This window comes from Marmota marmota, unplaced genomic scaffold (genome assembly GCF_001458135.2).
Source record: "Marmota marmota marmota unplaced genomic scaffold, marMar, whole genome shotgun sequence".
Classification (NCBI taxonomy): Eukaryota; Metazoa; Chordata; class Mammalia; order Rodentia; family Sciuridae; genus Marmota; species Marmota marmota.
Genome location: NW_025999968.1, coordinates 43031045 through 43046276, shown reverse-complemented (window position 1 = coordinate 43046276; position 15232 = coordinate 43031045). Strand labels below are relative to the sequence as shown.

At 30.8% G+C, this 15232-nt stretch overlaps 1 protein-coding gene across 3 annotated transcripts in view; it reads right to left on the bottom strand.

The window, feature by feature from the left end:
• Positions 1-15232, bottom strand: part of Ncam2 (neural cell adhesion molecule 2) — a 479693-nt gene that overhangs the window by 190164 nt on the left and 274297 nt on the right. For all 3 annotated transcript variants that reach the window (XM_048803529.1, XM_015478659.2, XM_048803530.1), the window contains 2 exons: positions 5756-5873; positions 2411-2571 (listed from right to left, as the gene is read on the bottom strand). In XM_048803529.1, the coding sequence (XP_048659486.1) occupies positions 2411-2571; positions 5756-5873 (279 nt within the window). The remainder of the gene's footprint in view (positions 1-2410; positions 2572-5755; positions 5874-15232) is intronic.

Below are 15232 nucleotides of genomic sequence, written 5' to 3'. Positions count from 1 at the left end.
AGATTGGCAGCCATTATGAAGTCAAACAACAACAAGTGCTGGCGAGGATGTGGAGAAAAGGGTACACTTGTACATTGCTGGTGGGACTGCAAATTGGTACAGCCAATTTGGAAAGCAGTATGGACATTCCTGGGAAAGCTGGGAATGGAACCACCATTTGACCCAGCTATTGCCCTTCTGGGACTATTCCCTGAAGACCTTAAAAGAGCATACTATAGGGATACTTCTACATCGATGTTCATAGCAGCACAATTCACAATAGCTAGACTGTGGAACCAACCCAGATGCCCTTCAATAGATGAATGGATAAAAAAAAAAAATGTGGCATTTATACACAATGGAGTACTACTCAGCACTAAAAAATGACAAAATCATGGAATTTGCAGGGAAATGGATGGCACTAGAGCAGATTATGCTAAGTGAAGCTAGCCAATCCCTAAAAAACAAATGCCAAATGTAATCTTTGATATAAGGAGAGCAACTAAGAACAGAATAGGGAGGAAGAGCATGATAAGAAGATCACTATTAAACAGGGTCGAGAGGGGGGAGGGAAACAGAGCGAGAAGAGAAATTTCATGGTAAAGGAAGGAGACCCTCATTTTTATAAAAAATTACATGTAAGAGGAAGTGAGGGGAAAGGGGAAAAAAACGAGAGAAATGAATTACAGTAGATGGGGTAGAGAGAGAAGATGGGAGGAGAGGGGAGGGGAGGTGAGGGGGGATAGTAGAGATTAGGAAGGGCAGCAGAATACAACAGACACTAATATGGCAGTATGTAAAAAAGTGGATGTTGAACCGATGTGAATCTGTAACATGTATACAGGGTAAAAATGGGAGTTCATAATCTGCTTGAATCAAATGTATGAAATATGATATGTCAAGAGCTTTGTAATGTTTTGAACAACTAACAATAAAAAAAAAGATAAAAAAAGAGGTAAACACTTGGGAACTTTTCATAATTTAAGGACTCCCTATGATTTTGAATAGATTTCTATTTATTTCCTCTTTCCTCCATGTGAGCAATCTCCGGCCCTTAGTTTTTTCCTCTTTCTCCTCATTAAAGACTTGTTTAACATCACCTTAACATTGCTCTTTATGCTAACTTTCCAACACTCTGATATCCAAAATTATAGTCCTTTAAAAACAATGTTCTCCAATTTGTCCAGTTTCATATGCTTTTTGAAGCATCTTATTAGGCAAATTTTATTTTTTTTTTAATTTTAATATAGTTTGGAATAGTTATTTGTTTCTCCCCAAAAGAATATAAGCATTCATGAAATTTTCTCTAGTTTGAAAAGCACTTTTATTATTATGGTGGCACAACTGGGAAGAGAGTGGTCCCTCCGCTAGTATTTATTCAACAGTATTAAAAAAGTGATTATAACTCTGATGTAACATTTTATCATTTCTTTGGGGTTAATATAAGTGGGACCCTTATATCTGTCAACTGCTAATGCTAGTCATTCTTAATCATTCTTAATCTTAGAGATTTCAGCCTTCTTCACTTTCCTTTTCTTTGTTGTGAAAACATTTTGGTGAGTATTGCCAAAGATGGAGAGATACTAAATGTTAGTAGAGAATGTAATTTTTTTCACTTTTTAAAGTGAAAAATCATATAACTATCAAACGGCAAATTTTCTTTCTTGTTCAAGTATAATAAAAGGTAAATCAAAAGTTTTCTAAAATAATACTAACTCTCTATGTTCTATCCACTTCCAAGGTAAACATTATATCTCTTGCTCAATATGAAGGATATTTACATATTTTATTTTAGTAAAATGAAAACAGATATTTAGTTATAGTTCAATCAATGTTTAGCTTAATGTTTCTAAATCATAGCCTTCATAATGTAATTTTTTTTAATACCAGATATTGAATCTAGGATAGCTTAACTGCTGAGTCACATCCACAGCCCTTTTTATTTTTTATTTTGAGACAGGTCTCACTAAGTTGCTTAGGGCCTCAGGAACTTGGTGAGGCTGGCTATGAATGTGCGATCCTCCTACCTCAGCCTGTGGAACTCCTGGGACTCTTGGGGTTTCATGTGAATTTTTTTAAGTATAGTGAATAGAAAATAGATCCCAACATGAAATTTAAGATTCATGAAGATTAACCCTCATAGAGATATAAAACATTACAGAATCCATCGAAGCAATTTAATTTTTTTTGTTCAGATTCAGTTATGATTCAGCTAATATTCTATAAATATTTAAATGGGTGATTTGATGTAATTCTTAAGACAATTTTATTTGGTAGCTGAAATTTGAAAATACATTTCAGAGGGGAGCAAATTATACAAGACCAAATTTAATTATGGAAATTTAAATGGTTTTCATTAACAGTGGAGTAGAAGTTTACTCAGGCACCCCTCTAGACATCTCAGACTTAGGCAATATGCTATAATACTTACCAAAGACTTGGAGAAATGCCTGCTTTTCATCTTCTCCTGCCTTATTTGTGGCCCTGCAGACATAAGGCCCTCCATCACTATTGATTATGTTCCTGACAGTGAGTTCTGTATTGCTTCCTTTCAAAAGGTACTTTTCACTTTCTTCAATGAGCTTGCCATTCCTAAAGAAGAAAAAGAAGGTTGTTCTTCATAAATTTGTATTCATAACCCAGGAGATCATAATCAACTTTTTGATCTATAGGCATCAATTATTTCATGGCTATTGTCATTGATAGACAGTGATATAGTCCAATCAAAAGTATGTTTTAGTACTCCAGTAATTTAATCTGCAAATAATAAAATTATGCTTAAAATTTGTTTTGACTTTAGAGACAAGAAATCCATTGGGCAATGTTGAAATCTTGACTTTAGTCAGTTTACAAAAGCATATTTGTTCAATTTGAACTTTGATTATTAGCAAAAACTCAGTTTTCTTTGGTTATTTTTATTCCCTCCACACAATATAAGTTGGTGAGCCAACACATCTTTATGAAATATGTTTATTTTCTAGGTGGGACACATTTTTAAAAATAATATCTATGGAAAATTTATTTAAATAAATTCCAATGTAAGTACAATATAAACACATCAAAATTTTTATTGTATATAAGTACTATCAATACATTAATGAAAAACTCAAGTGAAAGCACAACTAATCAGAAATATTATGCTGGATATAATTTAATTAATGAAGGAAAATAGGAAGTTTTTATGTTTCCTTTTAGACACAAATAATTAAATTTTTCCCAATTCTTTTTTATTCATAAATAACATTTATTTAATAAATATTTTCAATTTTTTATTTGTTTTAATTAGTTATATATGACTGTGGAATGCATTTATGTACTTTGATATATCATACATTAATGGGGTATAATTTCTCACTTTTCTGATTTTACATGTAATAGAATCACATTAATCATGCAGTTTTTATACAATGAAATAAATCTAATTCTGCTCTAAGTGTGGTATATATAACCTTTCAAGTATTTTCTACTAGACTGTATAATAGGAGATATTTTAGATATATTAAAACTCTGAAACATTTCTACAATTTCCCTTATTAGTTGAAAAACTTTTTATGTATTCTCTTTGCTTCTTTTTTTATTATCCTCATTCTCCTTTACCTCATTCTTTTCTTTATTTTTCTTCTTTGCTTCTCTTCCTAGTACAAAAATATAATGGTTTGAATATCTGAATTGATCTTAGGACTTACTAACATAAAATGTTTAGGATTTGTATAAGTCAGTGGGAATATTTACTTTTTCATATAAATTAGAAACTAAAAAAAAAAACTAAAATTTTTATTAAAATATTCCCAAAATTAAACAAAGCATTTCTATGATATATCATAAATATTTGAAGTAAATTCTGATTACATTTTCCAGTAAACACTGACACATATTCTAATAAAATTCTTATTCTTTTGTGACTCAATAACATCATTTTTCCCAGTTTCTTATGACATCTCTACATATATACTAGGAAGTGTGCATTTCCAAGAGAAGTAGAAATCCTTAAAGTTAAAATAATAATAATGTGCATATAGTATTCTGTAGTTTTATTTGTATTTTCCAAATGTTTAAGTGATAAGTAAGCAATGTTATATACAAACTTTATTATGAAATAGAAGAGGAGGAAATACGTCACTGTTCAGTCTATAAGGCCAACACTGCCTTGAGGTGTAACAATTCAAGAATGGGAAAATAATAATATTATATTTCTCATAGTCATTAATTCAACAATTCTTAACATTATCATCATATCTATCACAATGATACATAAAAATATAACATATCTTAAGTGGGTTTTAAACAAGGAATATAAGGGAGCCCTAACATTTGCAAATCAATGGAACTTATTAGATTAATGGGCTAACAATAAAAGTGTATAGAGTATTTTCAGTAGATAGAAAACAACTATTTGAAGGGAATGTAGAATGTAGATGTAGAATTGCTGCTTTTCCTCTCACTTATTTAAATACCACTTATTTATTTCTGATTATATTTGTGAAATATTCTTATAATTCCTCAATTTTTATTCCTTGACTCTCTTCTTTACTTCTACCAAATGGCTCTTCTCTCCCAAATTCAAACTTTGATTCCTTAAGTCCTCTAAGTGACTGTATCTGAAGATAGGGCCATTAAGGACATAATTAAGGTTAAATGAGATTACATGGGGCAACTTATCCATGATGGAACAGGTGCACTTAAAAGAAGAGGAAGAGATACTAGAGATTTCTTTCACATTCTTTCCAGACAGTGGAGAGAGCATATGACAATAAAGGAGACAATGTATAAGCCACTAAGAGAGAGCTATCAGAAACCAACCCTGCTGGTACTTTGACCTTGGATGTCTGTCTACATCTACAAATAAAAAGCACAAAAATAAAAACTTCCCCTTAAAACTAATGTCATCTCTATAGACGTTATGACCACATACTCCCTTTCTCCTAATACATACTTTATATCCAGAGGATAAAATGACTATTTACATTTAAAGTAATTATTTTTCCATCCTACTCAATTGAAGAAAATAATGACATATGAAGCTACTAAGATGAAAAATTATAGATATAAATTACAGTTTATTTCCTCTGACTCTGCCTCCTCTTGTCCCTATGATTATTATTTTTCTGATTAAATATAAGAAAACAATTTTGAATACATATGAAACTTTTTAAAATCTAAGTAAATAAGTTTCTTTGGAAATATAAAATTATTAAAATAATATTCTGTGACAATATTTTTTCATCATAATAGTTGACCTGAAAGGTTTTCTGTGATGCAGTTAGATCTCACATAAGTAAACTATTAAAGAATAGATTTAGAATACAAATTTTACTCATATGATAGGTTGAACAGTTTTAAAATGACAAATTAAACTCATGAAGTTTTAACTTTGCATAATTACCTTTTATCTACACATAAATAAAATATACAATTAATTACATTATAATAAAAAGTACACTTATAACAATGTGGCCTGAAACACTGGGATATCTATTTCAAGACCCACTAGTTGTTAACGTTAAAAGGTAGGATTAGTTACAAGATTCCTAGGCCAATTCTAGCCAGAAACATGCCCTTGAAGACAGAATAAGCATCATGAGGGCAGCCTTGGACTCAAAATCAGAGCACAACACACTGCTTATCTCTTTAGCAATTAACCTCAGGAATTGAACTGAAAACAGTAGCCTTATTAATTTTTAGATAAAATTAAAAACATTGCTTTACTTCTTGACAAAACAATTAAAAATCCAAATAGTATTCCATGATCCAGACGACACATGCATGTTTAACCTACCTTGACCAGGAGATGGTAGGTTCTGGAGAGCCTGAAGCCCTGCAGGACAATGTCATCTCTTCTCCTCTCTCTGCTGTGGCATTAAATGATTTCTGAGGCATTGTGATTGCTGGTGGCACTGAAAGACAGATAGACATAGAATAAATAGAGACAAAAACGTTTGAACCAACACCATTCTAAGACTTTTTGTCCCCTTTTTTCTAACTGCTAAACATTAAAAATTGATGTTAAATTCTAGCTTAATAATAAAAGAATATTAATGTCCACTGCTATGCATTCTTATGTACAATAATTAGAAAATATTTATAATGTTGTTTTATTTTTTCTTAATCTATTAAAACAAACAATGAACTATATGTTTTAACAAACACATACACTTTTATAAAATGTCTCACAAGAAGACAATACCATCCTTACTTAATCAATACTGATATTTAATTTAAACATAAATGGATTTCCTATTTGGTTTCTCATTGCTATATCTAATGCCATAAGCAATCATTCACTGCTTTAAGACAGGGCTTTCAAATTAGGTGTCAAAGCATAATGTTCTTTCTGATTAACTGCACTTAATTTCTTCAAACAACTATAAAACATTTTATGAAGAGAAACTGCTTAAACCATAGAGAGTATGAAAATAGATTTTCATGAACAATTCAATTTTAAAATTAAGCATCCCCAATTTCTAACTAATTACATTGCAAAAACTTGCACATGCTGCAAATTTTGGACAGGTTGAAACTGTTACTGAAATGTACTGTTGGCAATAAACAAGTTACTAACATCCATAATAGAAGCTAAATTTCAAAGTAAAGCATAAATTGTAACTCAGTACACAATAGTTTCATTTATTAAATTGAATGTGATAAAGTAATATTAGAAATTAATTCTCCTAATAAATAAATTTATTTTTTACATATCCAAACAACATGGCCAGATAGGTACTTATAAGTTTAATTATAATTAAATATCTCTATAATAGCATTATGTTATTTTCAAGTCAGTAACTATGTTTCATTAGCTCACTGATAGTGAGAATAATAAGTTAAATGTATCTCAATCATTAAACACAACAAATCAAGTTTCTGAATTTACGATGTAGATATGAGGAACATGATCTGACATGTTATCTCTAAAATAATAATGATGAATGGTATTTAAAAAGATGACTTTTTAATATATTAATGCTTAATTTTAAGTACACTGCTCTTTGACTATCTGTATGTTATTTTTTCTTCCTGGTGATAGTAATAAAAAACACAATTTAATAAAAATGCATTGATTTGCTTTTTCTAATTTATAAAGGTAGTTTGAAGAGCACTATTACTATTTATATTATAAAAGTAAAGATTTTCAATACATTAAGGAATTAAAATAAAAGTGAACTTTTAGCAGAAATTCTCTCTAACATCAAATATAAATAGACACTTCCAAATTGATAATGAGGTGCTTCAGTTCTTGTTCTGAAGCTGCCATTCACTGGAAAACTTTATTTAATTCTTTAACAACATTTTCTTGTTTATAAAGTAAAGTAAGCTAGAAGATCTATAAAAACTGACCAGTTCAATAGTTTTAGCTTATGTTATCTTAAATCTTCTAATAAACCTTCTTCTCTTAACTTAGTGTAGGTTAGCAGAACACTACAAATATTTTATGTTCATACAATTTTGTGAAAAGAAACTCTCCAAATAGTCTGTAAAATAATAATATCAAAATCTGAGGAGGTTTTTCATTAGTTCTAATGCCAAGGTGTTCAGGGAGTTTAATACCCACTGTTTTGGACTATGGAAATCATTTTTATGTATACTATTATTTTATTGATTATAAATTCCCCAGTGGAATTAAGCAATATTAAAAGTTATTGCAATTCTATTTCATTCAGTCTTCTTGTTTTCTCATAAATCCTATGCCTCTCTATTTTTACTTTTTAAAAACACTTTACTTCAAATTTGACTGCAACAGAAATATTCTGTTTTAATACACTTACTGATATTTGTATTCTATATCTGTTACTTTGTCAAAACTTCCTGGAAACAAATCCATTTTTATTCTTTAGTTGCTAGAAATAGGGCAGGTGTTTAAGTAGCCTCATAACTTTCAACAATATGAAGGCTTTGGTTACCTTCAAGTTATCATTGCCCTCACTGGATGCTTAGGCTCCAGAGACACCACTAATTTAACAGTTTAATTTCCCTTTCTTCAAAAATGGCTCCAGCTATTTCATATGTCTTCCATGTCTTGTAAGCATTTCTCTACCCACTTTTCCTCAAATATTCCTCGGAAGATGGATGTCACCCTAACCAAGGAATACCTAAGTATGTCACAGTTTTAGTAGTTCAGACTAACCGACATCCATTAATTCCCCCAAATTTATTCTGGCTAGCAATAACTAATCTCATTCTGCCACAGGCAGAAAATTACTATTTTATAATGATTTCTTTTCAGTTCTAAATATATATCAGAGACTAAATTCACACATAGATAGTTTATTTATCTGTGGTCCACTAAAAAGTCACCTCACAATTATTTTACATCATTACTCTCTCATTAAAATCTTCAGACTATGTAGCTATTAGAAAATCACAAAAATAACTCAGTCCTTTACCAAGAAGAGACATGGACCAGTTTAATAATAAAGTATCTTGTTGCTTTTACGTTTTGTTTTGCCATTCTCAGTCTACATGCAAAGAAAATTAGTTTCTTTTCTTAGGTCTTCCCATAAATTAATTATCACATGATCCCTTCCATTGCATTTAAGTATTGAAGATAAAAAAGTGAAAAAATTCAGAAATCACATTTGTAAAACTAATTCCTATTATTCAATGAACTTACATTTTTTGAATTTTTCATAAATTCAGTTTTTTATAATATTATGGAATAAAGAATTTTAATATTATGTAGATGCTTTTTTGTAATGAGGTATTTCCATTATGGAGATCACATTATCATTAGTTTGATCAAATAACTGGTATTTTCCAATGGTTATATTAGGCTTTAACATAATTATTGTATCTACAATTTTGTCTCTCAGTTTCATCTGCTTTGCTTTTTACTACTTTCTAAAATGCTGTAATATGATCTAACACCTCTAAATTTTCATTAATAACAGTTCTGGTTCTTGAAATAATATTCCATTTCTCACTTACAGAGTTGCTTAATTTAAATTTCTATTTAACAGGAATATATTTTCAACTAAAGAAACATAATTTAAGGACTATTAAGTATCAAATTATGGACAAAAAATAATTCTACAACTTCAGTTTGAAAGACAGTACATCTCCAAGGTTAAACTAAACATATATAGTTAATCCTTCTAGAAAACTACAAATGAGTTGTTTGCGATTTTGATTATCAGCAGTTAATATTTTTGTCTTGCAATAGGATTTAATCAATGTATCTTCACATACTTGATTGAGAATGGTAACAAACACTTTCCAAGTATTAATTGCTCATTTGTGAAAACAGTAAAGTGGTGATATAATGATGATGATATGTTGAGCACTGAGTTTTAAAATCAAATCTATCTGAAGAAAACAGTAAGATCTTTGATTCGACCAGATTACAAGATAATGAAGATCAAGATAACTCATTACATTGATTGAGAAAAAGGCATTAAAGGAAAAACATTGCATTGGCATTTTAAATTCCATTCTTAGTGATCTCTGAGAAGTTGACAATTCAATAAAATAAGTGTTGCTTTCAGTGGACATAAATATAAAAGTAAACACAATGATAACAGATGATCTGTGGCATTTTCATAATCATGATCTGCATTTTACAAATGTTCACTAAATTAGTCTGATTTATATGCTCTTCTTTAAAATTGACTTATAAAATAGTTCAACTTCACAGGTTCAAAACAAAGTAAAAATTTAAGCAATTTAACCTCTTTCTTCCTTAGTTACTTTTATTACTTGAATTGTCTAGGCAAATATTAATCCAAGTTTTATTCTTCCTTCTTCCTGCTTCAAAATATACCTCTTTCTGTATAATAATCCATGTGAGAGATGATATGTAAAGAACTTCCTCACTTTTTTTCAAACTGTGTAGTATTCCATACCATCTGGATACACTGTTGGGCATGTTAGGTTACCTTGCTAAACACAGCCAAATACATATATTTTACAACATTTATCTATTTTAGGAAGTTCTGACTTAAGCTATCCAGAAGTGCAATTTGGAGGTCACCTATAGCAGAAAGTTTCAAAGTATGTTTGAAGAAACCCTAAGGTCTCCAACACCCTTTCAGAGGACTCTGGGGCCCTCTCTTTACCAGTCACATATCTGTGGGCAGATGAATTTTCTCCTGCAAAAGTCAATTATTGACCTTGCCAATGGAGAAAAAGTTCAATAACCTCTTTATCTGAAAGAGTGTTCAGGTTCAAAAGTATATAATGAAATATTGAATTTGGTAGCACCTTGCAATGTCTACCTTTTATCTGCTAAGTCACAATAAATTCATGTTCAAAACTACATAAAAAGGTCGAATCTGAGCCATCTTGGCAGTGCCAATGTAGCCCGATCTGTACCCCAAAGTGGATGGTGGCCAAGCATGCCCAGGGGACTGCATAGGGTGGGACACTTGATGTTAGAGGAGCAAAACAAAGATAACAGCCATGTAGTAATTAAAGATTGATCACAAAAGATGGCATTTATTTTTATAGAATTTTTAAATAACAAAGGATAAAATCTTCATAACTTATAATCCTAAAACAGAAAAATATAAATTTTGTATATGAAAGCTAAATAAAGACTCTCTCAAAGAAATAAAGTAGGAAAAGATGTGCACATGAGATGAGAGAAAACAAACTGAAGTAATAGATTTAAACCCTATCCAATCAATATAATAACATATTTAATGTAAATTATATAAATGTTCTAATTCAAAGTCAGAAAATGTCAGTATAGATGAAAAAAATAAAACTCATCTGTATACTTCTTATGAAAGGTCACTTTAAAAATCAAGAAACATTTAGGTTAAAATTAAATGGAAAGGAATAGACATTCCATGAGACCCCTAATAGGAAAACTGGATGGGTGAAATACAGAAGTATCATTGAAAGATTTCAGAGCAAAGGATTTTATCAGGAATAAACAGTCATTTCCTAATGATAAAGAAGTTAGCACAACAAGAACTCATAAAAATTCCAAATGAGTTATCAGTTGGTCCCTAACCTGATGATTAACAAAACTCCAACTAACATAAAAATAATTCACACTCTTCTTAAGTACAAAGAAATACATTTGAAAATATACGGACCAAACAAAATGTATGCTTTGAATCTATTAAAGTGAAATTAGAAATCAATGACAGAATGAAAGCTGGAAAATCTCCATATATTTGGAAGTTAAATAATATAATAGTAAATATCCTGCTGGAAAAAGAATATTCAAAAGAAAATTACAAGATATTTTCAAATCAATGGCAAAATACATAACATTATCAAGAGTGGTGGAAAGAAGTTAGTGCAGTACATACATATAGGCATGCATGCATCAGATGAAAGAGATTTTAAATGACTGTACTCAGTTTAACCCTAAGAAAACAGAAAAAGAATATCAAATTACCCTCCCATCAGTAAAAATAGAATAATAAAGGTAATATTTGAAAAAATAAAAGAGAAAAAAAAATCAAGAAAGTCAAAATTTGCTTTTCTTTTTTTCTTTTGAGAGAGATCAAGGAAAGTTTTTCTAACTTATTCTGTGAGGCCAATTTTCCTTTGAAATTAAAATCAGACAAAGGAATGACAAGAGGAGACAGCTGATGATTGACAGCCTATAAAAAAATACAATTCATAACAAAATTCTAGGGAATTAAATCCAACAATATATAAAAGAATAACACACTGTGATCCAGTGGGAATAGAAAGCTAAGTAACATTCAAAAATCTAAGAAATGAATAAACCAAATCATTGTATTTAAAAATATGCCTCATGATGTCATCTCAGTAGATTCAGAAAAAAAAATGGCAAAATCCAAAACCCATTTTTAATAAAAACTCTTGATAATCTAGGAACAAGTTATTTTCTCAGCTTGATTATAAAACAAACAAACAAAGAAGCAGAAACTGCTAGTGTACAACTAAGGAGATGTATAATATTGTAAGAAAGTATGTTTCCTCCCTCCAAATTTTAAGGACCAGGCAGGGATAATCACTTTTGTTTAACAAGGTAGTAGAGGTTCCAGTGAAAAGAGGGAAGTAAAGCCATCTAGTTAGGAAAAACACAAGTAAACTATATTTATTCACAGTTGTTGGCATAACTACAGCCATTTTCCTTTCTCCCACCCCCACTTTCTGAACACAGTCCTTATTCTTAAGAAATAACTTGCCGGTCCTTGAGGAGTAAAAACTTGTTTGTCTCTATCCTTGAGAAATAGAAAATCACCTTTGACAAAATTAGGTGATGGTTATTAAGCCAATTGCAAAGGCTAACCCTGCCCCTAACCCATGGCCATAATCTTGCATATACAAAGTAATTCTTGAGATAAAGTTGCTGCTCTCTCTGCATGAGATAGCTTGTCAGGTTCCTGACAATAAATCTGCTTTTGCCTTTGTCCTTGGTGTGTTTGTGAGATCAGTCCTGTGCCAGTTTTTGTCAACAGTGATTCTGTATGATCATGAAATTCCTTTGGAACCTAATAATAAGCCAACTACAGCATAATAAAATCAATAAGTAAATTTAGTAATATTTTATTTTAAATATTTATTTTTTAGTTGTAGATGGACACAATATCTTTATATTATTTATTTATATTTATGTGGTGCTGAGCATCGAATCCAGGGTCTCTCATGTGCTAGGCAAGTATTTTACTGCTGAGCCATAATACCAGTCCCAATATTTTAGAACATAATTTTACTACCCCCTCTATATAGATCTCCATCTACCTTTCTAATATCAAAACAATTAAAAATTGAAAATGAAAGACAACAAACACATGCAATTATTTTTTTCAGTGCTGAGAGTCAAATAAAGGGATAAAATCAAGCACTGGCTTGATCAGTTTACCAACATTGAGTTACATCCCCAGACCCAAATTATACAGGGTATTTAGAGATAAATCTGGCAAAATATGTGCTAGGGCTGTATACAGAACTTTAAGAAGCACTGCTGAGACTAATTGAAGACCCACATATGTAGGTAATTATACTGTATTTGTCAAAAAGAGGCATCCTTATTTAGTAGAAAACAATTGTCCCAAAAGTGATATGTACCTTCAAAATCACTCTACAATATACTTGGCAGTGTATGTTTGTGCATGCATATGTTGTAAAAATTGATATAATGACTCCAAAATGGACATGAAAATGAAATTAACCTAGAATATTTGATTGCATGTTGAAACTCTTCTGAAAACAATAATAGAATTGAAGGGGTTACAACAAATCATTCCCTTATTATAAATCTAAGAAACCAAGACAGTTTGGTATTGGGGCAAGAAGACAAACAGATGAACAGAATACAGTCCCTAAAACACAGACATTATCAAGTTATTTCAAATCAAGGAAAGGTTTTTGATTGTTACAGTATAGTCATTTCAGCAAATGTGGTGAAAATTGGACATGCAATGCCAAAAAAGGAAGAAAAAAAATTGTGTAGAACTAATTCCAAATCAAAAGTTTTAAAACTACCAGAGGAAAGCATTGTGGAGTTTTATCATATTTAATTTAGATAGTGAATTCTCAGATTTAACACAAGCACAGTTCATTAAAAAAATGGACTTTATTAAGGTAGATTTTTTTTTTCTCTTGAAAGTCAGTGATAAGAAAATGAAAAAAAATAAGGCATGAATTGGATAAAAATATTCCAAAATTGTATATTTGATAAAGGAATTTTGTACAAAATACAAAATATACAGGGAATTCTAGAAACTCAAATTTAAGAAAATAACACAAGTAAAAATTAGTTAAATATTTCAAGACATTTACCATGGTTTGGAGGTTGGCTTAGTGGTATGGCACTTACCAACCATGTGTGAAGCCATGATCCCTAGCACCTCAGAAAAAAATGCAAAAGCTATAAATGATTAGTGGTAAAGGTGATCAATGTATTTACTCATTAAAGAAATGCAAATTAAACCCACAATATGAAATTACTAAATATTTATTAGTATAAATACACAATTTTTGAATACATGAAGCTTTGGTGAGAACTTGAAGCAACTGGAATGCCTATACACTTATTCTAGGAACACTTTCAAAGGGATTCTACAAACACTTTACAAAACATTTTGGCAGCATTTTCAAGTCTATCATGCCATAAGATCCACCATAAAATGTGCCCATGCCTCTCGTGGGTATTTTACTCAAGAGAATTGAAGGCATATGTCTGCACAAAGACTTATAGACAAATGGGTATAGTAGCTTCATTTGTAATTCAAAAGCTGAAACCTTTTAAAAAGAATTTTGGTGAATGGATAAGAAATAGCAAAATATTACTAATTTGAACATCTTGAAGCAATAAAAAGGAATGTATTTTGCTGCATAGGACAACATGAATAAATTTCAGAATCATTTCAAGTGAGAGAAAAGTGTAAGATTTCACTTAAAGGAGAGTATTTACAGGCTGGGGTTGTGGCTCAGTGGTAGTGTGCTTGCCTAGCACATGTGAGGCACTGGGTTCAATCCTCAGCGCCACATATACTTTACATATTTAACAAAATTACATGCAAGATAACTGGAATTGGCTATGTAAAAGGAAAGATGCCTGGTAGTAAAAGGAAGATGCCTTCCATGTAATAGTAAGATAATGTGAATTATTTCAAAAAAAGAGAAAACAATTTAAGTAGCAATGACTGCCAGTCACAGTATCTCTATGAGTGGTATGTTCTCATTTTTGCAAAAAATAATTAAAAGCTGAAATATTATTCCTGAAATTACAGGATACCTTCTCTATGCCTATATTGATGATATACCCTGTGGTTATATTACCTTTGTTCTTGAAGAATAAATGACGTAATCTGTGAAATAATTTGACACATAAATGGGTCAACTCAAATTGGTGAGAAAGGTACGATGTTAGAGATTTTAGAGATAGAATTAACAGTTCAGGTAGAAAGATCTATCAATATCTCAGAGATACTTTTGGATGCCTGGTATGTGACTTTTGGCCAAGATAAGGGCATTGAAATTTATGATTTATGGAGACATTCTCCTAGTAACCCCTGAAGTCATTTTCTGCACTTATTTTTTGTACCTGTCCTAAACAATGTTTAAAACCTAATTTGATTACCTTAGGGACCCCACTGTGAGGTTCACTGAGATGCCTCAGTCACCCACACCTTTGTGGCGATAGTTGAAGATACATCACCATGGTATGTATGTGCAAATTGGGCCCTTCGGAATCTTGCTTTTAAGATTATCTCTGGAGTGCCCAAAGCTGGCCTACCTTGTTCTCTATACCACATTCTTTCCTTCAAAATGAAACCTCTGTGGAACCTGGCAAGTCTTCGGAAATACCTGAACTACTTTATATATA